Raw genomic sequence first — 26,507 nt, forward strand, 5'->3', positions numbered from 1 at the left:
CCAGGCATCTGTTCTTAATGTGTTTCATGGATAGAAGGCTGAGGCTCTAAACGTTCAGCTAACAAGCCTGGGGTCACACAGTCGGTCTGGGCTGAACCCTGCTGCCACCACGGCCTGACTTGTCTAAGTCGGAATTCTCTCTTGAGAAGGAAAAAGAACAAAAGGAAAAAAAGACCAAACAAAAGCAGCCTGTAGGAAAGGTCTGCCCTCAGCTGCCATAGGATCTGTGCTTGGGGTGTGTGTAGGGGGAGGGCAGAGAGGGGTCTTGCCTAGGTCTTTCTTATCTATCAGTGTAAAAAGAATCCATAGTGAAAACAATGTTGTTGAAACAAAGACCTGTATAGACTTCACCATCAGGTTGGAGGGGTGAAGGTGGGGGTGCATGCTCTCCAGCAGGGGTAAGGGTGGCCCTTCACAGAAAAGGACACAGAGCCCAGCCAGGGAGTCCAGGGTATCATCCAGGAGCACAGATCATGGTCCTGTGAGGTGTTGGGGGCCTCAAAGCAGCTCATAAGGTTTACCTCCACTGGAAGCTGACCCATGCTATGTCATTTCCGGTATCAGACACTCTGCTAACTACACCTATGATTTCACAGAATCCTTACCTGACTCCTGTAAGACAGGAACTACACATTCCATGTAGTGTAGATAGGAAATGGAGGCACAGAGAATTGAAGAGATTGACCAAAGACTAACTAAACAGGTCAGAATAGGAGAGCTAAGACTTAAGTGTTCCCTTGGCCAGAGTGACACTGCTGGCTTCTGATAGGATATCCCCAGGGTCAGTGGTGAGTTGAGCTTTCACTGACTACTCAATTGCTGAAACATATTTGCTGCAGACAGCCAAGGAATTGGTACATACACCAGGTGAGGAGTAAGTGATAATGCTTCACCTGGGTGTGGCACTTTAAAAGCTGTGTGGTCCCTAGTCAAAGGCCCTGCCAGGCTCTGCAGTCCCTAAGCCCAGCCTCAAGGATCTGCCTGCAGCCCTATACACATTGTTCCCAGACCTACAAACTTCTTCCCCCTCTGAGAGCCTGCTGAGAGCTTCCTCTTTGAAGCTCTGGCAATCTGGCTTCTACCCCCATGCTCACCCAGCCAGGGGTAGCTTTTCACAGGCCCTTCTGGTCTTTACTAACTCTTGTCCAGACCTCTGTTTTGGCACTTATTTGGGGTGTAATTACATGTTCACAGATCTGTTTCCCATAATGAGCTCATCTGAGCCCCAACACGCATTAAACAAAACCAGACAGCAGCTCTCAGACTGACAAACCACTAGGAAAGGAAGCCCAAGCGCATAGGGTATTGAACCCTTCTACCTAGTGCTGACAAGCCAGCTGGCACCGTGACGATCTGCTCGGCCCTTGCAGAAATTCCTGCATGCAAAGCTAGAAATCCTGGTGATATTTTAACCCTTACAATCCATCTGTGGTAATGATTCTGGAGGACCCACTTAGGGAAACAGGGAAGATTTTTTTTTTTGTCCAGACTCACTCTGCATTCTGATAGCAAAAGCAGAAAGATGTCCAAACCACTAGAGCATCAATAGCACCGGCTAGTTGACCATATAGTTCAGGGCCCTCGGTTTTATACTATGATTTCATTCTTACACTCAGCCTGGTGTCATAGTGGCACACTGACCTGGAGAAGACAAATCTCAGAGACCATGACAATACTAACAGCTGTAACAGCCTTCTTTCCTTGACAATGGACAGAGACCCCGACAGGCCTATGACCTGTTCACAACTATGCTCCTGTCAATCGCACACATGCCCTCCTGGATCTAGAGACTATGCTTCTGCAGCTGATGGTAGAAGAGGGCTGGGATCCAGGCAGTTCTGTTCTGAGAGCACTGGGTGGCCCACTAGTTGCTGTCCTTTGAGTTATAGGCTGTGAACTTCCTCCAGGTCCCCTCAAAATATTCTGAAGCCTTATCTCCAGAGCTATGAATGTGGCCTCTGGAGGAATAATGGTCTTTGTAATTATATCAGTTACTTTTCTTTTCTGGTTTCTGAGATCTCCAGAAACTCAGGGGAGGAAGCTGAAAGAGATACGATCATGGTGGGGGATTGTGACAACAGGTGTTTAAAGAAACAACAGGTCACATTGCATCCACAGCCAGGAAGCAGAGATCCCCCCCACCCCATTAACTCACTTTTTCCTTTTTATGAAGTCTGGGACAACATCCCATGAAATGATGGCTCTTACATGAGGGTTGTCTTACCTCAATGCACATAATCTAGAATATCTCAAGACACACTGAGGGTTGTTTCCATGGTGAATCTGAATCTGGCCAGGATGACTATTTTAACCATCACAGCATATGATAAGGATAACATGGGGTAACCACAATGGGCCCTCATCCTATATAACTCATGTCCTTATGAGGAAGGGAATCTGGACACTGAGAATGCCTATGGAGCTAAGACAATGTGAAGACATGGGGGAACACTGTTCCTGAGCTTAAGAATTCTTGAATGGTCATAGGCTAGGAGAAAGGACTTGGAAAGAACTTCACCAACAACCCTCAGATAGAAACTTCCTGCCTCAATTTTGGATTTCTAAGGTCTGAGAGAATCAGTGTCTATCACATAAGCCACCCAGTTCATCTCTTTGCCATGGTAACCCCAAGAAGCTCGTACAGGCCTTTAGCAGCATTTTGGCTGGTGGAATGACTAGGTAGAAACAGAGACCATGTGACAGTGCCGGATGTGTTTCTAATGCTAAAGGGACCGCAGAGGTGGACAGAGGACCAACAGAGGCTCACCAGCGGAACTTGCCATTTCCCCTCCCTAGTCTACATTCTCTCAGCTTTATTCACCAAAAATAATCATGCGCATACATTTTATACAATTGTCTTTAAGATAGATTTGAACTGCAGACAGTTGGAAGTATGCAAGACTGTAGGCTGAATTGCACTCCCTCACGTCCCGTACTGAAGAACTCTAACCACTGTTACGTCTAAATGTGATTCTATTTGCATCCAGGAATTTAAAGAGGTAATTACATTTAAAACTGGAGCTGTTGGGGGTGGACTTATTCCAATATGACAGATGCCCTTAATTTTTTAATTAATAAGCATGTGTGTGTGTGTGTGTGTGTGTGTGTGTGTGTGTGTGTGTATGTGTGCCACAGCACATGTATGGAGTTCAGAGAACAACTTCCAGGAGTCAGTTCTTTCCTTAATTTTTTAATTAATAAGCGTGTGTGTGTGTGTGTGTGTGTGTGTGTGTGTGTGTGTGTGTGTGTGTGTGTGTGTATGTGTGCCACAGCACATGTATGGAGTTCAGAGAACAACTTCCAGGAGTCAGTCTACCACATGAATCTTAAGGACTGAACTCCTGTTGTCAGGCTTGGTGGCAAGTGCCTTTATGCACTGTAGTGGTTATAATGAGAATGTCTCCCATAAGCTCATGTTGAACACTTGATTCCCCACTTGGTGGCGCTGTTTCAGGAGGTTATGGGAGATGCAGCCTTGCTACAGGCAGAATGCCACTGGAGGCAGACTTGGAGAATTTACAACCGTGCCCCTCTTCCAGTTTGTTCTGTCTGCTTGATGTTTGAATTTGAAGATGTGATCTCTCTGCTTCCTGCTCCTGTCTCCACTCTTCAGTGCCTGCCGCTCAGGGCCACACCTCCCCCACTATGATGCACTTTTATTCATCTGGAACCATAAGCCAAAACAAACTCTTCCATTAATTTTCTCACAGCAACAGAAAAGTACCTAACACACCCACTGAGCCACCTCACTGGTCCAGGTATTCTTAAAAGAAGAAGTAATTAGGACCAGAGAGATGCCACCAGATGTATGCATGCACAAAGTGCATTGCTGACTATACAGGAAGGCAGCCATTTGTGCTTGATCTTGGTCCTCCAGTCTCTAGAACAGCGATAAAGAAAATTTCTGCCATCAAAGCCACATGGTTTGTGGTATTCTGCTACAGCAACTTGGCAAACTACTAAAAGGAGCCAGAGGAAGGTGCTTATTTGCACAGCCCCCAACTCTGCATTCTAGAACTGAGACACAGGAAGGCTGTGATCAGAGGTAAGGCTCAGCCTCACCACTCACCCAGGCAGTTGTGTCCATCATGAGCCAGCATGAAGCCATCAAAGCAGGTGCACCTGTAGTTCCCAGGGATGTTAATGCAGTCATGGACGCAGCCCCCGTTGTAGTAGTCATTTTCACACTCGTCGATGTCTGCAAAGGCAGAGACATGAGAAGTATCAGAACAAGTGACTTGGGTTCAGCTTCCACCACTGCAAGCTGCTATGATATGACTTATTAGGGGATGTGACAGCTTTAATTGTCAACTTGACACAACCTGGGATCACCTGGAAGAGTTTCAGTGAGGGGCTGTCTGCATTGGGTTCACTTATGGGCATGTCTGTGGGGCATTCATTGTCTTAAGGACATTAACTGATATGAGAAGACCCAGCCCACTGCAGGCGGCATCATTCCCTAGGCAGGAGTTTCTGAGCTGGACAAGAGTGGAGAAATCAAGCAGAGAGTGCAGGCAAGCAAGCCTTGTGCACTCATTTCTCCCTGCTTTTGTCTACAGGTGTGATATGACCAACGACTTGAAATTCCTGCCTTGACTTCCCTATTGAAAGGTCAGGCATTAATGCTGACCTGCTTGTATCTCTTTAAGAGACAGACCCCACCCCCTGAAAATGGGTGGGGCATGCACATCGACATGCCACATCACTCATTATGCATTACAGACCTGCATGAGGACTCTGCACATGTGTGAAGCCTCAGTGCGCATACTCAGCTTTCCCTTTAAAGCTATGTACCTTATGTACCTCTCTCTCTCTCTCTCTCTCTCTCTCTCTCTCTCTCTCTCTCTCTCCCCCTCTCCCCCTCCCCCTCCCTCCCCTGAGGTGGACCACTAATTTTCTCTTCTCTCTCTGTTTCTGGTGGTTGACCACTAATTCTCTCTTCTCTCTCTGTTTCTGGTGGTCGACCACTAGTTCTTCTCTCTTACTCTCTGCCCTGCTCTGTTCTTCCATTTCTCTCTCTCCCCCTCTGGTTCTCCCACCCTGTAATAAACCTTATGTTTGATGTACCCTCCACAGTTCATGTTCCATCTCCATCTCTCGACTTCTAATTTAAGCAAAATAACAATACCTATGATGATGAACCACAGCCTGGACTTGTAAGCAGGAATAACACCCTTTTCCCCTCTAGTTGCTTTCTGTCAGGGTATTATTTTTTTAAATCACAACACCAGAAATGAAATTAGAACAGGGGATAGATAATAACTCAGCAGATACTCAATAATGTTTATTGGACTGAAGAAGTATTTGAAAAAAAAAAAACTTGGCTCAGAAGCAAGGCTGACCACCAGTTTTCAGAAAAGAGTCACATTGTGGTGTGTGTGTGTGTGTGTGGGGGGGGGGGGGGCTTCCAACTCCTGCCACAGTGAAGCAGGTCATCATCAAGCCTGGCTCTGGCTCCTTCTAAAGCCTGCTGACATTGCCATCATATGGGTGCTTCCACATCCATGGAAACTGGCTCCTTTGAAACGGGCAGACCCAGTAAAATAAACTGTGCACATCACCAAAAAGTGTCATCTCTGGGATGAAAGAATGTCCACTGCCCCCCACCCCCACCCCACCCCATTAGCTGCCTCCCTATGGGCTGAGGCCTGGCCTTCAGCTGCTCCAGCTCCCTTGTTATAACAAAGACTTCTGTCTCATAAACAATGGTCAATAGCTTTAGTAAAGGTCACTCTGCTGTTATAAGTCTTTTTTTCAACATTTCCCAGCAGGGGTCAAAGGGCTATCAGTTCTGGGGTTCCAGAAAGAAGAATAAGAAACATGTAGCTAGCATTCAATGAACCACTTCTACACCCAAGGGGTTGGCCACACTGTATGCCATTATCTCTAAAGTCCTCATAGGGACTGTGGTAGACAGTTTTATGTCAACTCAACAAAAGCTGAAGTCATCTGAGAGGAGGGGACCACAATTAAGAAAATGCCTCCATAATATCTAACTGTAGGGCATTTTCTTAGTGATTGGACCTGTCACTAATTCAGACCATTGTGGGTGGTGTCTTCCCTGGGCTGGTGGTCCTGGCTCTATAAGAAAGTGGGTTGAGCAACCCATAAAGAACAAGCCATTAAGCAGCTCCCTTCCATGGCGTCTGCATCAGCTCCTATCTCCAAGTTCTCACCCTGTTTGAGGTCCTGTCCTGACTTCCATCAGTGATAGTGATAGACTTCGAATACAGAAGTGTTTCCTCCCCAATTTGCTTTTGGTTACCATGTTTGTCACAGTAATAGTAACCCTAATGAAGATAGGAACTCAGGCCCAGTGGTCTGCTTGCACGGGGCACTGAAGGAACCTTGCATGGGTAGGCTAAAACCTTGCCAAAGCCCACACACCTAGAAGGGATGCAAGCAGGCTTCTTAGTAGTGACACCTGACTCTGGGTTCCCAGGGAACCTAAGCCCAGACTTTCCTCTCTAGGATGCTTCCAGAATGACCCTACCAGCTGTGGTCTAGGGACCTGGTGCTTCTGTTAGGTCTTGGGCCACCCCACTTCTAAATATTCCCTGGGCTCAATGCCTCCCACTTACATTGAGTCCAGCCTTCAGGGACTCTAGGATGGCCTTTGTAGCGTGGGAGCGTGTCATAGGTAAACTCAAAGTGATTCTCAGGACCCAGAAGAAGCATGTCTGAGACAGAAGAAACATTTCTTCCCTTATCTGCCAGGAGTGGGAGTTTGAGGTGAAGTTCTAGCAGAAGATGGGAAGAGCCTAACCTAAAGCCTGGAATGTGGCAGGAAAACCATGAAGATCCAAACTCTCATTAGCTGGGGTGCAGCAGAACTATGGCATAGCCATTTGATGCTTAGTATAGGGATACTAGTCTGGAGATCCAGGGGCTTACTCCTTCACTCCTGATTCTTCTAGGAAGTGATTAAGCATAGCACAGACACCCCAAAGAATGAAGGCAATAATAACCTGAGAAAAGAGCATATTGCAACAAGCCCATCCTCGTACCCAGCCAGCCAGCTAGAAGGAGGGAAGGACAAAGCAGGGATTCCCAAAGGTTTCAGAGTCAAGATGGCCTGCCTTAGTGTGTGTAGCCACCACTTGTGTCAGGTGGGGAGCAGAAATGAGTCTGCAGCATGTCTAAATCATCTTTAAATATACCTAGTAGTCTAAATGATATTAAAGGAAGATGTAAGACCTTAGGTTTATGGGGAAGGAGTAGGGAGTTATAGCTACTGAGGGATACCCACTGCCTCCAGGTTCTGCTTGAAGCCCTGAACCTGCACACATTACTCTAAACATGTCTCCTAGGTCTTGGACATACACACCTCAGACAATGCATCCCAGCTTTAACTCACCAAGCTACACAGCTCTGGAGTACCCCCATCACAGGCCATATTGTTTTTTCCTTCCACATCTCAGATACCAAGAATGGCTTTTCCTTCTCTCTCTCTCTCTCTCTCTCTCTCTCTCTCTCTCTCTCTCTCTCTCTCTCTCTCTCTCTTTTCTGTGTGTGTGTGTGTTGCATGTATGTGTCTAAGCAGGTGTGTGAGTGAACGGTAGACGACAAAGGTCAATGTCTGCTCTTCCTCTGTTGCTCTTCATCTTATTTTTTGAGACATGGCTCTCAGTGAAGCCAAAGCTCACTGATTTGGACAGCTAGGCTGGCTCCCCAATCAGCTGCAAGGATGCACTTATCTCTACCCCCTCCCTGTTCCCCCACCATTACCCTATATGAGTCACAGGTCCACCTGGCTTTTTTTTTTTTTACCTAAATGTTGTGGAATATTTAACTAAGTAAAGACATGTTTCATTTGTTTATGTTGTGGAATATTACTTTAACTGTGTAAAGGTGTGTTACATTTGTTTCTGTTGCCTTTGTTAACAATGTAAAGATGTGTTACATTTGTTTATGCTGCATTTGTTTAGTTATATAAAGATGTATTGCATTTGTTTCACCTTGCCTGCCTGAGGCACCTGATCAGACTAATTAAGAGCTGAACAGCCAATAGCTAGGAGGAGAAAGCTAGGCTTGAAAAAGACTGAAAGAGGAGAGAACAAGGGGGAAAGAGAGGGACACATGGGGCCAGCCAGGCAGCTGCCAGCCAGACATGAGAAGTGAAAATAAGATATACAGAAGGAAAGAAAAGGTAAAAAGCCCCAAGGCAAAAGGTAGGTAAAAAGAAACAGGTTTATTTAAGTTAAAGGTGCTAGTCAGAAATGAGCCTAAGCTAGGCAGAGCATTCAAAACTAATAAGATTCTGTGTCATGATTTGGGAGCTGGTTGGTGGCCCAAAAGAAAAAGCCTGTTAGGCCTAACTGTGCTTTTTCTATATCTTTAACACAGCAACAACTTCCTTCCACTGCCTGCTAGCATGAGCATCACCTCTCACCAAATGACCCAGAATCCCCCAAGCTCTTCCTTCCCTTCTTGCTTCCCTCTCTCAAGCTGATGTCTGGCCTGATCCCAGCAGCCCGTGTCACTTGCAATGGCTGTTGGTCCCATGGTGGGTAGAAGACTTAGAGTGGATAAGTCAGACTAAAAGACTTTTGTGTCATGTTTGTGTAAAATAATCTCTCTCATGCTGCACCTCCAAGGGCAGTAAGTCGGCCCTCCTCCTGAAGCACGGGCCCTGCCAGTCCTCCATGCAGTTCTCTGGGAAGCTGTTTTTTAAGGCTGATCGAACTGAAGTTCAGAGAGGTTAGAGAACTGCTCAAGGTCACATAGCAGGTGACAGGACAAGTATCAGAACTCTCAGTCTACAAAGCTTACATCTGTTCTAAGCCACACTGTCTAGCACAGGCCAAGGCATGGGTAAAATACTCCAGACAAACATTTGATCCTTAGCTCATTTCTATGGTGCCCTGTGAAAGTGCTCCCTAGCCATCGAAGTGCTGTCCACGCCTCTGCCCTCCCCCCGTTCCTCCTCCATCTATACTCGTGTGCATGCTGTTCCATCTGCTCAGCCATACACCCATTCATCCAAAACCCACCTTCCTCCTGCTATCAATCTATTTATACACTATATGGCATAGTTACTCAAATTCCCATCCAGCCCTTCTCCCATTTATCCATTTATGCTAAAACATACCATAATATGCAACTTGGTTGATTGTCTATTCACCAGTCACCTATGTACCCATCCATTTATCCATGCAAGCACTCTCCCATATTCAAATATCCATTCTTTTATCTACCTGTACATATATTTGGCCATACACTGTCCTTCCATTCATTAAAAGACCATGCATCCACACATCTAGTCACATGTACACCCACGGATTCACTAATGCAAACACTCACCCTCCAAATCCACATGCATACCCCACTTACCCATTCTTTATGCCCAATATATGAACATTCATCCTTCTATCTATCCAGACTTCTCTTCACTCATTCATTCCTTTCCTTCAAGCAGCTTAAAAACAAATTGCAGTATGATTTTCAGAAATAAAGGTTTAAGACAGAGAGAAACAAATTAGATTTACTGGTGATACTGTTCCGTGATAGAGTTGGCAATCCTGGCACAATCACAAAAGGTGAGCCACACACACAGTTGAGCTTCCCAGGTGCCAACAGAGGAAGGAACACTCTATTATAGGGCTACCATGTCCATGACACGCCATTAAACCAGCTGTTTAGTGGTGGTGAGATCTGAGCATCCAGAGGTCTCCAAACAGAGGACACCCCTTCTGATTGGGGATCATCACCTCAAAGGTCTGGCCTGGTTTTAATTTATGCCTGTCATCTGTGTCTACAGATTAAGAAAAACATTTTTACTACTGGGATGATAAATAGCTTAAGCACCACATTACAGTTGTAACAAAATGACTGATTATTGAACAGTCATTGAAATGATTTCTTATAACCTTTCTCTCATTGGTTCTCCATGGGGCAGCACCATAACAGATGCCATTGGGCTGTAGAGTGAAGAGTTTTGCTGCTGTTGTCCCCTAGGCCCCTCCCACTCTTGAGCATCTTTGTGAATGATTCCCCCCCCACTCCTGAGCCTGACATGCTCCTGCACTGGCCTGCATGACTTCTAGTACCCAGAATGAAGGACATTGGCTCACAGTGCAAACCACTGACTTCTGTTTTGATTTTCTTTTTTGGTTTTTTAAAGACAGGGGTTCTCTATGTAGCTTTGGAGACTGTCCTGGAACTCACTGTGTAGACAAGGCTGGCTTGGAGTTCACAGATATCTGCCCGCCTTTGCCTCCTGAGTGCTGGGATTAAAGGCATGTGATACCATGCACTGATAGGAGGGTTTTTCTTTTCTTTCTTTCTTTTTTTCCTTTTTGGTTTTCCAGACAGGGTTTTTCTGTGTATCCCTTATTGTCCTCAAACTCACTCTGTAGACCAGGCTGGCCTTGAACTCACAGAGATCTGCCTGCCTCTGTCTCCTGAGTGCTGGGATTAAAGGTATGCACCACCACCACCTGGCTAGGATGATTTTTAACAAAGGACTGCTGTGGGTTAAGATTCATCTATGTCCCAACCCCCAATGCTTAAGACTGTGACCTGGTTTGAAATTATTTTTTTTTTTAAAGAAGTGGTCACACTGGGTTTGGATGGATCCTAATCCAATGGCTGGTGTCTTTCTAGTGTATGTATGTGTGTGCACCTGTAGGAACATGTATATGGCACACATGTGCACATATTATGGAGGCCAGAGGTCTACACCAGGTGTCTTCCTCAATCACCCCGCTTCCATGTGTGTGATATATGTCTGTGAGGGTGCACACAGACGGAGGTCAGAGGGGAACTCCTAGGAGCTGATTCTTGCCTTCTACCTTGCTTTGAAGCAGGCTTTTACTTCTGCTGCTTTGCCAGGCACTCCAGGCTGGCTGCTCTGCGAGGTTCCAGGTCCTTCCCAGGCTCTGCTTCCCATTTCCTCAGGAATGCTTGGGGTTACAGATGCTGACGACAGCAGCCAGCTTTCTACATTGTGTCCAGAGATCTGAACTCAGTCACCAGGTGTGTGGGGCAAGAGATTTTATCTGCTGAACCATCTACTAGTTCTCCATCTTATTCTTTGAAACAGGGTCTCACTGACCCTGGAGTTTACCAATCCAGCTGAAATGCTGGCCAGCCAATCCCAGCGATCCTCCCAGCTCCATCTCCCTAGTGTTGGGCTTAAAGGCACACACTGTTCCTATTGGCTCTTATGTGGGTTCTGGGGATCAAGCTGCTTGCCTCAGCTGAGCTGTTCCCTCACCTCTGTCTAGGATTTTCAGTAGGACACAGACATCCAAGGAATACAGAAATGTAGAAGAAAGCCAGCCTGGGATGGCAGAGTTAGAAACTGAGTGACAAGGTCACCTGGGAAGTGGGTGCTGTTCCCATCTTAATTTTGAGAGGCTCCAGGCCCTCAGACAGTGCTGCATCTAAGTCCACCCTCTCCTCTTCCAGTTACATCCACATCTTCAGGGTGTGAGAAAAACAGGTCTCCTTGCTCCCAAAAGTCATTAAGGAGAAAGGCCACTGAGGGAAAGACATCATGGGTATCATATCTCAGGTTACCTAAACTTGACACTGAAGGGTGGTGACAGTGATGCCAGGAGGGTAGATATGAACAGAGGGCAGGACAAAGGATCCAAACTCCCACTGAAGAAGTGAGGTTCATCAGCTCACTGTCCATCTCTGCTCTTCCTTCAGCTTAGATTTTCCTTTTAATGAAAAAGTTTTAATGATTAAATTTTTATTACATTTATCTCTATTTTTTGTGTGGCAATTTTTAAAATTACATTTGGTGTGTGTGTGTGTGTGTGTGTGTGTGTGTGTGTAAGTCAGAGGACAACTTGAAGGAGTTTGTGTTCTCCTTCTGCGGTGTCGGTCTCAGGAATCAAACTCAGGTCATCAGGCTTGACAGCAGTCACCCTCACTCTGTAAGACATCTCACCTCTCTCCCTTTTAATGGAAACTTAATTCCTAGTAGAGGATTGTTTTCAAATCCAACAGAGCAGAGCAAACAACACAGCAACTGTGCATTATGGGTGTATTCAAAGGCCACATAGCCTTACTTTTCCTATATTAAAACGTCAGTGCAAACACCATCCCACAGCCATGGTCTTGTGCCAGCAGCACTGGGGCAGACACCAAAGAGGATGGATTTTTTCTCCATTTAATTCAAAATTGATTCTCACTGCCTTATAAAATATATTCTTATTCTGTGGTATCTAGGTTCTAGAAGATTCTTTCCCAATGAATCTGAGTGCCTTCTCATTTTAATAGTGTTTCAGGATAATTTATTTTTCTTTTTAAATCAAAGCTGATAGAAAACCTCAAAAGGAGGGCTTTGAAAGCAACCACACTTTCACTCTCAGAGGCCATTGATGACAAGATCTCATTTCCCTGATTGGCATTTTTCTAGACATTCCTCCCAGATGGGAAGCCCCAATGCTCTAACAAAGACTCTGTCCCCTACTGGGCACTAGCTTGTCTCTCCTTTGTCTGTGGCTTTAGGAAAACCATGCACTCTTTAGATAGACATCTATTCTGGGAGAGATGTATGGCTTAGGAAGTTGAGTCCTTATTGATGAATAAATCTTAATCCAGTTTGTTGGCTAATTACGCTTTCGGGAAGGTAGTTTCTGCCTGGCAGGAAGGATTAAGCCCCCTGTCTCCGGTGGTGCAGGGTTAAGCTCCAGTTCTGTAATGATTGAGTAATGAGACCAGCTCTCTGAGGACCCCTGGCATCCATCGATCAGGTTTCCCTTCTGCAGAGACAATGCCAGAAGTGGGCCCAGCAGTTAATTACAGGAGAGGTCAAAGGTCACACAAAACCAACACCAATCTATATACTTTCTCATTCCTAACTGCATACAATGTCCACAGCTCAGAGGGAGTGAAGGTCTCCCTACCCCACTCTGAGATCTGAGATAACCATGGGGTTACAGCTACTTTGTGACCTCTTCCAGTGCCCCATGTGGCTTCTGGCCATCATTAAGTATTCTTCTGGAGCTCTCTGTGCCTGGAGCACCTTCAGCAGCTCAGGTTCCTAATCATCCTGGCTTGGGATTTGGTGTCTTGCCCCCTCTGAAGCTTAGCTTGCCCCTCTTCCCAGTCTGGGTCCCAGCTCCACTACCTAGAGACACCATTACTGTGACATTGGAAGCTGCCAGTCCATGGTGACTTGTATCTTGTTCAGCTTGAGCCTTGGAAGCTAGCAGAATGCATGCAATGGGCATTGGCTGAATACTGAGAGAACGAACAAGCAGCTGGTTGTCGCTTCCACTGACTGGCCCTTGAAATGTGTGGTACAGCACTGGGCAGTTCATGGGCTCTGCACATAGGACAGCTCCAAGAGATGGGTGCCAACATCTTAACTTTAAGCTAAGGGAAATGAAGACTACCAAGACGAGCAAAGTCAGCAACTTAGCCAGGCTGCCTGACTTCAAATAAACACTGTTCAGTCACAAAAGGCCACATACTATGTGATCCTATCCACAGAATGTTTCCCCGAACAGGCCATCACAGAGACAGAATGTGGTATACTAGTGGTATCCAGTGGTTACAGGAGTTGCAAGTCTGGGGGTGGGGGTGGTGGCTGAGAAACACGGAGTTTCTAAACAGATTGTGGTGATGAGCAACTGTGGATTCACTAAAAGATATTGACTTGGAGAGTTCACATGGGTCAACTATGTGGTATGCAAGCTGTATCTCAACAAAGTGGTTTTAAAAACAAAGAGAAAGAGGGCTGGTGAGATAGACAGCTCGTGATTTCCCAGAACCCACACAAAACTGAAAGCAGAGAGGGCAGACTCCACTGTGTCTTAATCCTCCCCAGGACTCTGTGACATGAGCCCCACACACATCATACAATCATGTGATAATGATAATTTTTTAATTGAAGACAAGCCAGTGTTATTGTTGCACTTATCCACTGAGTGAGCTGGCCTTTTGACTTCTGCCTGGATGCAGGAGGACCATGAGGATGGCTGATTTGTGTGTACTGCGTTTTCTATTTTGTTTTCAAAAAGTATTTTTAGATAGGTTCCTACCATGTAGCCCAGGCTGGTCTCCACCTCCCAGGTACTGGCATTTCATGTATGCAACACTATATTTGGCTCAAGGGGGCTCACTTTGAACCAGCCTTCATGCCATCTTCTCAGCCTGGGTTCATGGTGGGGTGTAGTCTCCCAAGATCGAGGGGTGTGTCTACCAAGCCACTAGGAAAAGGATGGGCAAATTATAGCAATTCTCCCTCAATAATACCCTAAACCCTTACTTGGAGGTTCTTCTCCAGATTTTGGCCTCAAGACCTCATGAAACAGTTGATGAAACTGAGCCCTAGAAGTGTCTGGGGTGTCAGTGACAAGAGCCTGGGGCTCTGCCAGCCCTGTGCTCTCTCCTGACTTTTATGAACAGGATCCCAGAAGCTATCAGCCATTCTCTCCTTTCTTTGGCAAGGCAGGGGTGGGGGAGGGCGCAGGGCTGCAGACCTTGAAACTTGAGACTCTTCAGGGGCCCCAGATCATCAGAAGCACACAGGTGCCAGCAATGAAGTCTCACCTCCAAGTCAGAGAGCTGGTCTACGTTCTGTGGTTTGCACGGAGGTGTAACTGAGGGTCCACACAGGGTGTCTTGGACATCGAGCTCATCAGCAAGCGTAGGCTGATGGCAGCTTAGACCCAGGACTCCCAGCTCAGCTTTCCATCCTTGCTGCAGCCACTGCAGACAGGCAGCCAACTGTGGCTGAGTTGAGCAGACCTGTGGGTGAGCTTCCTATCTTTCTCCCCAGATCCCTGGAGGATATTACCAGCCCCCCCCATCAATAATAGAAGTAGCAGAGGCAACTGGCTAAACCTTCACTGTGGCCCAGATAGGGAAGCTCATTTCCACTTCCCTACTCACAGGGCACGTTTGCTGCAAAGCTGAAACCCCAACACAAGCAGGCTAGTGTTGGAGGTGTCTTTACTCTGGGTAAAGCCACCAAGGGAAGCCCCCATGTCTCAGTGGAGCAGAACTTTATGGCCATGGTATCCACTGAGGGTTAGGACACTGGTCTGCTTTTCTTCTGTGCCTTATGCTAGCCCCAGACCCTGGGCACAGGGCTTCATTGAGAAACTAACAGGACCCCAGTGAGGTCCAGGTCTGCCAGTAGGACTAGTAGTGGTGGGAAGGGGCAGGTTGATGAACTCTGCTAAAGATCCAACAGCATTTATTACCTCCAGAGTGGGGAGCATCCTAAATGAGGAGCTTCTCACAGTGGGGGTCCAAGGGGCCTGGGACCCGCTGGCCCTCTCTGAACTTGGCAGTCAGTATGCTAAGACCTGAGAGACCCACAAGGCTGGAAGCCCTGTTCTCCATGGGCCCATTCTCAGCTCTACACCCCTTCCCAAGGAAGGCAGGCCTGGGCAGAAGGCCTGAGTCCTCTAAGAAAAGGGTGTATCTTGGGGACACTGGAAGGCATGGGGAAAGAACAACCCTGACAGCTGTTAGGATCCCAAGATTGAAGCCTCAGGCAACCATTGCTGCTACAGTTCTACTCTTCTCAGGGCTACAGCCTGGATCCATCTGGAAGTCCCAGTCAGGACAACCTCTCAGACCCCCTGACCTTGCCCGTATATACAAGCCCCTTGCACTCTTTGTCTCAAGGCCTTTGGGGAAGGCCGATATCCATTTCAGTAGCACTCAAAGGCCAACAAGCCCACAGTTTATTTTCTTAGAAATAATGGTTTTTTTCTGGTTAGCATTCCTCTGATGGAAACACAAATACAGCCACTGTAATAAGAAGCAGTGGAGGGGAGGGGAGGGGAGAGGGCCTGGAGGCAGAGCTGAGAAAGGCTGCTGCCTGGGGGGACAGGAGACCCAGGGGGTGGGAAGCCAGGGGCAAAACATTTTACAGCGAAGAGCCCAAACACAAAGCCCCTGAGGCTGCCTTTGACATACCCTAGAGCAGTGTTTCTCGACTTTCCTAATTCAGGGACCCTTTAATACAGTTCCTCATGTTGTGGTGACCCTCCCCCCAACATAAAATTATTTCGCTGCTACTTCATAATTGTAGTAACTTTAGGAATAGTAATGCAAATATTTGATATGTGGCCTATCTGATATGTGACCCCCAAAGGTTGAGACCCACAGGCTGAGAACTGCTGCCCTAGATCCAGGCAGGCTCCCTCTCACAACTTCTACTCAAATGCATGGTCCTAGGCAGGTGTGGCAGCTCCTATTGTCGAGGGAGGCAGACTGAGGAAGCCAGGGCTCCAGATGACCCATTACTCGCAGAATTTCAGTGAACCCCTCTGAGCTTTCTTCTAGCCACTGGCCCCAGAGCTGGAGGCAATGTCAGAGCTCTAGCATGGCTTGGATGATACCTCCTTAGGGAACACTCCCCCCCCTTCACTCCCACTTTCTTCCCTACCACAGGCCGGGGTAGATCGCCACTTTCCCTTCTCCACCCCCTCTGAGTCCTGCCTCTATCCATTGCTTTCTAACTCATTTCGTCTTTTCCAGCTTTCTGCTAATCAGTGAGGTAATGGCCAGGGATCATACCTGGGCCCAGCATAAAGCTTGACAGCCAGAAGACCCTCAGCTAACACTCTGGATACCCCCAGGCTGGATCCCATGTTTTACATGAACTTGTCTCCAATACAAAACCAAGTGCACAAGGTTTTCATTGGCCCTGCTCAGACAGTCATGGGTCCCAACAACTTTCCAAGTGACTGAAACTGCCATTGACTGGGGTCAGTTACAAGCAACCCTGCCTGTACTGGTTAAGTTTTTTTTTTTTTTCTTTCAAGATTTATTCTATGTGCTTGAGTGTTTTGCTTGCATGTATGTATGTGCACCACATGTGTGACTGTTGCCTACAGAGGTCGGATGAGGGCGTTGGATCCCCTAGAACTGGAATTACAGAAGATTGTGGGCCACCAAGTGGGTGCTGGGAATTGAACCTGGGTCCTCTACAAGAGCAACCAGTGCTCTTAATGGGTCTCTCTCCCAACCCTGCCCTACTCCTTCTGGTTAGTTTTAACTGTTGCCTTGCCACAACCTAGAATCACCAGGAAGAGAGTCTCAGTGAGGGACTGTCTGGATCAAGGTGGCCTAAGTACCATGTCTGTGGAGACTTGTTCCAAATGTTAACTGATGTGTGAAGGCCCAGGGCATTGTGGGTAGCATCATTCCCTGGCTTGGGGCCGTGAACTGTGTAAGAGTAGAGAGGGTTGGTTCCTTACCAAGCAAGCAGGCAGAGGGTGCATTTGTCTCTCTGCTCTCGAGAGTGGATGTGACATGACCAGCCATGTTCCTGCCTTGACTTCCCCACCATGACGGACTGTACCCCGGAACTGTAAGCTAAAATACTCCCTTTCTTCCCTAGGTTGCTTTCCATCGGAGTATTTTGTCACAGAAACAGAAACAGAAATGAAATGAGAACTCCACTTAATTGCTACCTGGGAATAAGTAAGTGGGAGCTTGAGGTCTCATCCAGAATCCTCCTGCCCAGCTGGACTACAGGATCCCCATGCTTTCATCTTGGGCAGTACACACATTAGCGCACATAATTGCATGTTTTCAGACTTAACAGGAGGAGAATTCTCCCTTACTTGATACCTCCCCCCAAGTCTTTCCTGGCCTCCCCTGCCCCAAGCCAAAAACATAAAGAAAGAAAGAAAGAAGAAAAAATATACTAGAGTTTCAATAAAGTGTGCTATAATCACAATGGAAATGACTTAATAAGACCTTGGCCATTATTCCCTATGAAGGCCAATTGGTTTTAGATTTTTTTCCTTAATGATAAACTAAATGAATCACTGTGTGTGTTATTAAGAGTTTGGTTAAAACCCTTTAATGACATGCTCTGTAATCTACCTAACTTTAGTGATTGACAAGTACACCCCAGGGATATAAAATCCAGGAAGTGATTATTTACATTCATTACATACATGCTAATTTTGCAATCTTTGATGGTTGTCATTTTTTTCTTTACACACATACATACACCAAAAGGAAAATAGTAATATATTTAATATACTGTGGCCAAAACAAAATCTCATTTCCCCCCCAAGAGCTTTAATTACAGAATTTTGAAAAGGGCCTGAGTTGAAACTTGTGAGAGGAATAAACCACTTGAATGAATGGTCTAAAAATTAAGCACACGTAGAAGGGTGATGTGCGCCATGGGTTCAGACTAAACAGCCATGGGGGGGGGGGTGCACGTTTCTCAGTTATTTAAACAAGCCATTTGAGGGTGGTTTGCTCCTCCTTTCAGGCCTGGTCCTGATTATAAACGAGAGCTTTTAATTAAGATTAGTAAGACCCAATTCAAGCTATAATTTGGTCCTTTTCCTTTGCAAATGTCTATGAAAACAAGGCGGTTAAGGTTAAATGAGTTGAAGCATTTAAAGGGGATGAGTTGCCCCCTCCTGGCCCCAGTCTGCCGCTCTGGCAGAACGAGCTCAAATAGGCCTGGTTAATTCAGAACAGGGGGTGTGCTGGTGCAGGGCCGACCCCCACGGCCTCCAAAAGGCCTGTGTCCAGCCAAAGGGCCCCATGAGATGCAGATGCACCAGCTTAGATAAGGGAGGAAGGACTGGGAGACAGACTGTGCAAAGGTCCCAGAGGAGAAAGGAGCTGGAGTTTGAAGAGGCAAAGAAGAAGAAGAAGAAGAAGAAGAAGAAGAAGAAGAAGAAGAAGAAGAAGAAGAAGAAGAAGAAGAAGAAGAAGAAGAAGAAAAAGCATTTGGGATGAGATAAGGAGGGAAGGATTAAAAAAATCAGTAGCTCAAAGTGTTTGGGCAGAGGCCTGGAGTGAGCCCAAGGGAGAGGGTCTCTTATCTATACCATGGATGATGTGATTCTAGTGGGTCACAGTCACAGACCTGTCTCCAGGGAACAACTGTGGAGAAAAGAGTCCCTATGACCTCCTCCATCAGTGCACGGCTAGGGAACCCTCACCCTGCCGTCTTCAGACAAACTGTTGAGACCCGTGGATGATGGCTGGACCCAGCTTCTGCTGCCTCTCAGCTGATCAACCTGTTTAAAGACCTCTCTGGTCCCTGTTTCCCCAGATGAACTCTGTCACCGGACCACACCGGTCAGAGGCCTCATTTTCCTCATTTGCAAGTCTTCAGAGCCTGTGAGGCTCAGGGAGGCCTTCTCTGACATTCTCTGGGCTGCTAACTGCCTTCCAACAACAGCTTTGAGCAAGTCTCAGAGGACTGGCTTGGGACATCACAACCTAGGGAGATAGGCTCTGAGGAAAGATGACAACAGCCAGAACTCACCTGTTTGGGAACCAGAGAACGCTTCTGGAAGGAGGTGGCCCTGGGGACATCCCTCCCTCCACAGCTAGGTTCCCTGGATGGGAGTCTAACAGGTGACAGCCACAGCCCTTGAGGCAGGTCCAGGAGGAGCCTGGGGACATACAGTGCAGTATGGCAGAGCTTAAAATGGAGGTGTGAGTGGGTCTGGAAAGGGCCACCAAAAGCAGTCACATGTCAAGCTCAAGGGACACCTGGGTGCCCTATGATGTGTTTTCCAAGTTTCTACACCTACAAGGTAACTTCTAAAAGGACATGAGTCACAGAGAAAACTCCTCATCTGCCTCATCACAACTTCATCAGTGGCCCAAGGCAGCCCCATTTGTTCTCAGCAAGGCCCTTACCTCATAGTCATCCTGTCAGTCCACAGCAAGCCATCTGCCAGCATTAAAACATCAGCAGGATGAGATAATAATAAAAACAGACACTGCCTCAATGTCATCCTCATCCCGTCAGCATTGTTACCATCAGTATAATAATCACCATCACCCTCATCAGCATCACAATCACTAGTTACTATCAATATCATCAACATCACGCCCATCCCATCACCATTACCACCACAATCAGTAAGTATCACAATCACTAACGTCATCTTCACCATGACCCTCACCAGTGTCATCTCCATTACTGTCACCGTAATCTTCATCTAAATCAATGTCCCCACATCCATCATTATTAATATCACCATCATCAATATTACTTTGAGCAACAGGGTCACCCTTGGCAGAGGGTGCGGCTCAGCAGTACAGTATTTGTCATGTGGCTTGTATAAGATCCTGGGTTTGGTTTTCAGCATTGCAAAAGAAAAGCTAAAAATGAAAAAGACCGGCGGGTCTCTGTGAGTTCGAGACCAGCCTGGACTACAAGAGCTTGTTCCAGGACAGCCTCCAAAGCCACAGAGAAACCCTGTCTCAAAGACCACCTCATCATCACCTGGTAGCCCTGCCATCATTACCACAGCACCAGCAGCTACTGCTTCTGTATTACACTCTACATGCCAGGTTATGCTTTCATGCTGTAAATACATTAACACACTTAGTCCTTGCCTTCTGCAAAGTAGCTGCTAGAATGATGCTCGCTGCACACACAGAGGTTGAGTGGCTTGCCCAGATACATAGGCAGGATGTGAATCACAGCAATCTGGCTCAACATCTATTCTTTAATGACTCTGCTCAGCTGAATTAGGACCATTCAGAACGTGAGAGATAGCACTGACCACAGCAGACACACGGCAACGGGCCCACCACACCTGGGCTTTCATCCCAACCCCAGCAAGGTTATTCTCTCTCAGATGGCCCCTGTGATTTAAGATTGTCACTGATAAACAAGTTCAGCCCATGGGGCACCTCCAACTGAAGGCCAGGGACACATGTGCCATGAGCGTCACCTCCAAGGTGTGTGGCATTGAGGGGACTCTGAAAGCTCTTTATCATTCACAACCCCCTGAAGCTTGCAGCTGCTCTGAAAGCACATGGGGCCACTTAACACACCCATTTGCATGTGGAATACTGGGAGCTACGGATCAAGGCAAGAAGGCTTCACACACTGCACTGTGTCCAGCCAGTCTTCAGGGTGAGTCTGGGTCTAAAGAGCCAAAGGAGATAATGATGCTTGCTGAGGGCAAATCATGACCCTGTGTTCATGTCAGAGGTGAGCTGATATGCAGCCAAGGCCCTTTGCAGAGGCCAGGCTATTCCCTGCTTTCTTCTCACATGACACAGGGTTAAAATGACACCATCACCAAAAGGCTCCTCCTAGCAACCCATCCATGCTCCCCACATCCCACTCATTGGGGTCTCTCAAATTGCTCATTTGAACTCCATCTTGGTTGGGGAGTGGACTCAAACTAAACATATCTCACAGGCCTGGACTAGTGACAGGCTCTGCCCCAGGAGTTGGGAGCAGAATGGCAGACTTTGTAAGTGAGGTACTCCTGAGTTCCTGGGGGCACAACCGGAGACATATGACTCGAGAGGGATGGCCCTCAACACCCAGCCCACATTAAACAAGGTTGGGGAGCAAGGCATAAAATTAGAACCCAGAGTCAGAAAAGCAACAATGGAAGGCAGCCAAGGGGCTTCGGGGAGCATACTAGGTGCTCAATGCAGAAGGGTGGCATGCGCATTCCTGAAGGACACTCGAACTTCCTTCTGGGACAGACATGGGCAAAAGGTTCACAGAGCCAGGTGGCCAAACTGGTTGGGAACATGAGTCTGGCTCTTGGGCTGGGACATAGCTCAGTTGTGGAGTGATTACCTAGCTACAGGGAGCCCAGGGTTTGATCCCTATGTGTAATCATCTGTCATCACAGAGATAGAGGCAGGAGATCAGGAGTTCAAGGTCTCAGCCTGGGACCCCATTAGTATGGGGAACCTGAGCTCTGAAGGGCTTCAGAGGGAGCAGAAGATGACGAGAGCCTGAGAGTGGAGGACAGCAGGAGCTGGGCTTCGAGGACATGTCGGCTTGGTGGCCTCAGCTAGCAGAAGGGTTGGGACAATCATACCCTCCCTTGCTAGAAACACTGGGTCTTAAGGTTAAGGAGAGGGGCAGAAATTATACACTCACTGTACCACCCGGACCACTGAGTTACATACCCTCTAGATTGTGCCAGCAGTCAGGCCAAACCATCCCACCAAACTTTTGCACATGATCCGCTCTCTCTACCTGCTGCCTGGCAACGTCCCAGAAGCCTGGGGGTTACACTAGCTTCCCCCCTGCAGCTCCTGGGAAACTGAACAAACCAACAAGGTGCTGACATTAAGCAGGACACATGGAGATGCCATCTGTTCAGTCCTCAGGCTGTAGAGGCCGAGTAAAAGCATTCCTGGGGGTGCTGGGCAGCTGTAAGGCCCCAACTCTGCCGAGCCTGGTCACAAAGGGCAGAAACTCATCCTATTGTCACGCAGTGTTTTCCCAATGCAACCCCACACTGAAAACTGAGCTGCTGTTAGGGCCAAGACAAAGGGCCAGGTTTTAACCCTTCTGCATTGCTGAAAACTTTGGAAACTCGGCTATTAATCCCTGCCTCAGTTGATCTTCCTCTGTACACTGAGGGTAGATGGGAAGGTCTAGGTCAGGGGTACATGGATCAGGGAGAACAGCTTTTAGACCCCAATAGCCAAGCTTTGCTCAACTCAAATGGGGTCAAAATGTCCATGAGATCTTCATGGGATGATACCCCACCTGGTTCAGACTCCTGGCTCGTCTCTCTGCGGGAGGCAGTTTCTTTTCTTTCATTTTTTGAGATCTAATGATCTAGTCCAGGCTAGTTGCAAACCCACTGTGCGGCCTAAGATGGTCTCAGCCTATATACAGCCACTTGCCTTGAACTGTTTCTAGTCTAGTTCTCTCTCTCTCTCTCTCTCTCTCTCTCTCTCTCTCTCTCTCTCTCTCTCTCTCTCTCTTCTCTCCCTCCCTCCCTCCCTCCCTCCCTCCCTCCCTTCCTTCCTTCCTTCCTTCCTTCCTTCCTTCCTTCCTTCCTTCCTTCCTTTCTTTCCTTTTCTGAGACAGGGTTTCTCTGTGTAGCCCTGACTGTCCTGGAACTTGCTTTTGTAGATCTGTCTCTGCCTCCAGGAGTGCTGGGATTAAAGGTGTGTGCCACCACACCTGGCTCACCTTGGACTCTTGAGTGCTGGGATTTTTCAGGCATGCACCACCATGTCTGCCCTGGGGGAATTGGTTTCTACTTCTGAACCATCAACCCAGAACCTCAGGTGAAGTGAGGAGAGGCTGGACAGATGGATGAATGCCTTGAACCTCTGTCTAAGAACTGGGGCTAGAAAGAGAAGAGCCAGCTGAGCCAGTCTCACAGCCCAGCCTACTCAGGGACAGGACAATCTATAGAAGCTACAGGCTACACGGGGTGGCTTGGAGTCTGAAGTTAGGGATTCAGGAGAAGAGTCATCCTGGGCTTTTACTGGCTCCCATATGTATCCAGGACCAGACATACAAATAGTCCTTTGGCTTTGATTTCTTCAAGAAACGAAAGGGCTAATACTTAGGTGGAAACCGGGCACTTCACCTTTCTGTCTTTCACCCTCCAGGTGAGCAGCTATGTCTCCTGGAAGCCTGCAGGCCTCTGAACAGCACAGGATTGACAGAGCCCAAGCTGACTATGTCCACAGTGCTGGGATGTAGGGACAGTATGCTAGCATACCACAGGGCAGGCCTTAGCCACCTCCCTCTGGCCCTGGCTTGGTGGGGAGGGTGAGGAGACTCACCTTCACACTGCTTCCCTTCCCCCTTGTAGCCCGGCTTGCAGAGACATTTGTAAGACTTGGGTGTGTTCTGGCAGATGGCATCTATGTGACAGTCATCTGTGCCCTCTGAGCACTCATCCACGTCCACAGCTCCTGTGGGGGAGGGGAAACTTCAGGTGAAGCGTGCTATGAAGACATCTGAGACCATGCTAGAAGTTCATGCCCCCATCCTACCCTTGACCACCAGGCTAACTGACATTAAGAGTCACATAGCAATTTGGTATGATGAGGGGCAGTTTCTCTGTGCCAGGTACATGTCACAACACATCTGGTCTTTATTTTCTTAACAGTCCCATTAGATATGGCCATTATCCTCACTCAAGGTGTGGAGAAGCTGAAGGCTAGGGATACCAGAGAGAAAAATCTCTCTGTGGAACTTGGTTTCCTCACAGGCATCACTCCAATCCTCCATATTCCTAATTCCAAACAGCGCTTGGAAGAACTTAAATACAGTTACTCTGTGTTGCAGATGAGGAAACTAAGGCAGAACTGTGTGCAAATACTGAACAGAGGCCATCCATGGAGGGCGCAGGTGACTTGGATGTGAGATTCCATCAAGCGCCAAGGCAGTGGAACTGTGGGAAGAATCATCTGGGACCCAAACTAGAGCAGAGTGCTTTCCCCATGTTAACCCAGGCTCCTGCCTCAGAAAGCCTATTCTCATAGCTTATCTTCTAGACCCCAGCACCATCCAGGCTTAAAGGGCTTGCCTTGAACTGTTTCTAGTCTCTCTCTCTCTCTCTCTCTCTCTCTCTCTCTCTCTCTCTCTCTCTCTCTCCCTCCCTCCCTTTCTTCCTTCCTTTCTTTCCTTTTTTGAGACAGGGTTTCTCCTGTGTAGCCCACCTCCCTTCCCCAGCACCCAGCACATTAAGTACAGAAAGCTGTAGTCATGGTTGCATAATGAAAAAGGCTTCTGTACATACACCTGATCTCTCTCTCTCTCTCTCTCTCTCTCTCTCTCTCTCTCTCTCTCTCCCTCTCTCCCTGTCCCATCACTTGGTTGCTCTCTCTGAGTTTACTTTAGGTTTAGACCAGGGATCTGAGGCAGTGATACCTGCTACTGGACTAGACCCCATCACAGAACAAGTTTGTGTGGGTGTCACTCTCCTTCCAGCTGGCTATGACCACCACACAGATGGACAGGCAGAAGGACTCAGGTGAGCAGACAAGGGACTTTCAGCAGCTGCCCTGAGGACAGCCCCCTGGGAGGCTCCAAATGTCCCCATCTCTTCATCCATCTGGCCTCACCCTAGACTTCATGGTGCCCAAGAACCTTCACTTTGAATTCACCCCTGGGTGGACATTGGGCCCTAGCTCTGTGCCCCACCCTCACCCTGGCTCCTCTTCCTCACTCCAGACTCCAAGGTTCCAGCTCACCAGAGGGAAGAGAGACATTGAAAAGAAACACAGTAGACTCCTCCCTGAACACATTTACACATGCAAAAACATAGGCACAAACATGTACACATATGTAACAACCCTCCCAAGGCCAGCCACATGTGGCTCAAGTGTGTGGTCTACCTCTACATATACCCAAAGGCAGTAGGCAAGAGCCCAGGGACAGGCAGCTTAGTAAACCAGAGAATGCTGCCAGGGCCAGTGGAGAGCTAGTTGGGGAGGGGCTTTCTGGAGAGCTGGCCACAGAGGGACCACTGCTTCAAGGGCAGGACACCAGAGAGGACCAGATCACATGGGCACCTCTAAGAGACATCTTGTATTTCCCATGGGTCAGGGCATGAGCATGAGGGACAGGAAGTTCCCTGGGGGTTTGAGATCCCTTCTATCTCCCACCTAAGTAGGTGAGATAGAAACAGAAGTTTGGAAGGGGTGGGTGGGGCCATCTGTCTTTCAAATTATAAACTTGGCCTGGAAGCTTGGCTGAGGCAGGCTGTACTACCCTCAAACACAGGCTGCTCACTTCAACCCTGGTTTTCTTACTTTGAGGTCAGCTCCTGGAATTCTACAGTTATCAGGCTTCCACAGAGGGGTGGGGGAGGCAGAGGCAGAAAGACACCGGAAGGGACAGAGAGGAAGGGAGAGACACACAGGACAGTCTTACAAAGGTGAAGCGCCCCAAACCCCGGGGTAAAAAAGCCCACAGACATGTCTAGTACCACCCCTCACCCCCCACACAAAGTCCCGTATTCTGGAATAGGGGCATGGAAGAAAACACAGTGCAAATGATGAAGCAGCATGGCCCAGCATAGACTCTCTGGCTCTGGATCTGCTGTAGGACTTGCACAAACAGACCCCACCCCTCCAAAAACAGACTTGGGGAGACTAAGCTGGAGTGGGAGCAAGGCAGGACCCTCTCCAAGCAAAACCAGGAGGAGTGCACTGGAGATTCGAAAAGACAACTCGGGTGTGCAGCTTTGCTGGGGAGCCCCTTCCAGGAAACTCGAGTCAGGGAGGGACACCCCCACCTAGCAGCTCCTTCTGCCCAGATCTACTGGCTTCCTCCTGTGCCTCCTGCCCCCTCACTCTGATGTCCTCGACACGAAGTCCTGGTTTGTTCTGGGACTCGTGTTCTCCATCCACCTTCTTCCCTATGTCTGTCCGTCTCTTCTCCCCCTCCGGTCTGACAGTCCATCTGTCCATTTCTTCCCAGACATCTCTATCCTTCCTCTCTCCCTCCGTCCCCTCCCTCGGCGCCGCCCCTCCGAGTCCTCCCGTTTCTGGTGTCCATCTGTCTCCTCCTTTCTGTCCTTTGATCTGCCTTTCTCCTTCCCGCTGTCCACTGCCTCCTCGCTCCCCTCCCTTACCTCCTCTCCCCTCTTCCCTCCCGCGGCTGTCTTTCTCAGGGCTTCTTCCTGGGCCCTTTTGTCTGTTCCCTCTGCGCCTCGGCTCCTGTCCGTCTGTCCCTTCATCTCCCCACCTCCCCTCCAGTCTCAGAGCGTCCTTTCTGGACACCTCCGGGTATTTCCTATGCCGCAGCTGCCAAGTCCTCGGCCCTGGGGGAGCGCCGGTCGCTTTCGGCTCGG

At 48.1% G+C, this 26,507-nt stretch overlaps 1 protein-coding gene across 3 annotated transcripts in view; it reads right to left on the bottom strand.

Moving 5' to 3' along the window:
- Positions 1 to 26,507, bottom strand: part of Scube1 (signal peptide, CUB domain and EGF like domain containing 1) — a 119,302-nt gene that overhangs the window by 92,254 nt on the left and 541 nt on the right. For all 3 annotated transcript variants that reach the window (XM_035440800.1, XM_027396132.2, XM_027396131.2), the window contains exons 2-3: positions 23,488 to 23,619; positions 4,070 to 4,198 (exon numbers count right to left, since the gene is read on the bottom strand). In XM_035440800.1, the coding sequence (XP_035296691.1) occupies positions 4,070 to 4,198; positions 23,488 to 23,619 (261 nt within the window). The remainder of the gene's footprint in view (positions 1 to 4,069; positions 4,199 to 23,487; positions 23,620 to 26,507) is intronic.

This window comes from Cricetulus griseus, chromosome 2 (genome assembly GCF_003668045.3).
Source record: "Cricetulus griseus strain 17A/GY chromosome 2, alternate assembly CriGri-PICRH-1.0, whole genome shotgun sequence".
Lineage (NCBI taxonomy): Eukaryota > Metazoa > Chordata > Mammalia > Rodentia > Cricetidae > Cricetulus > Cricetulus griseus.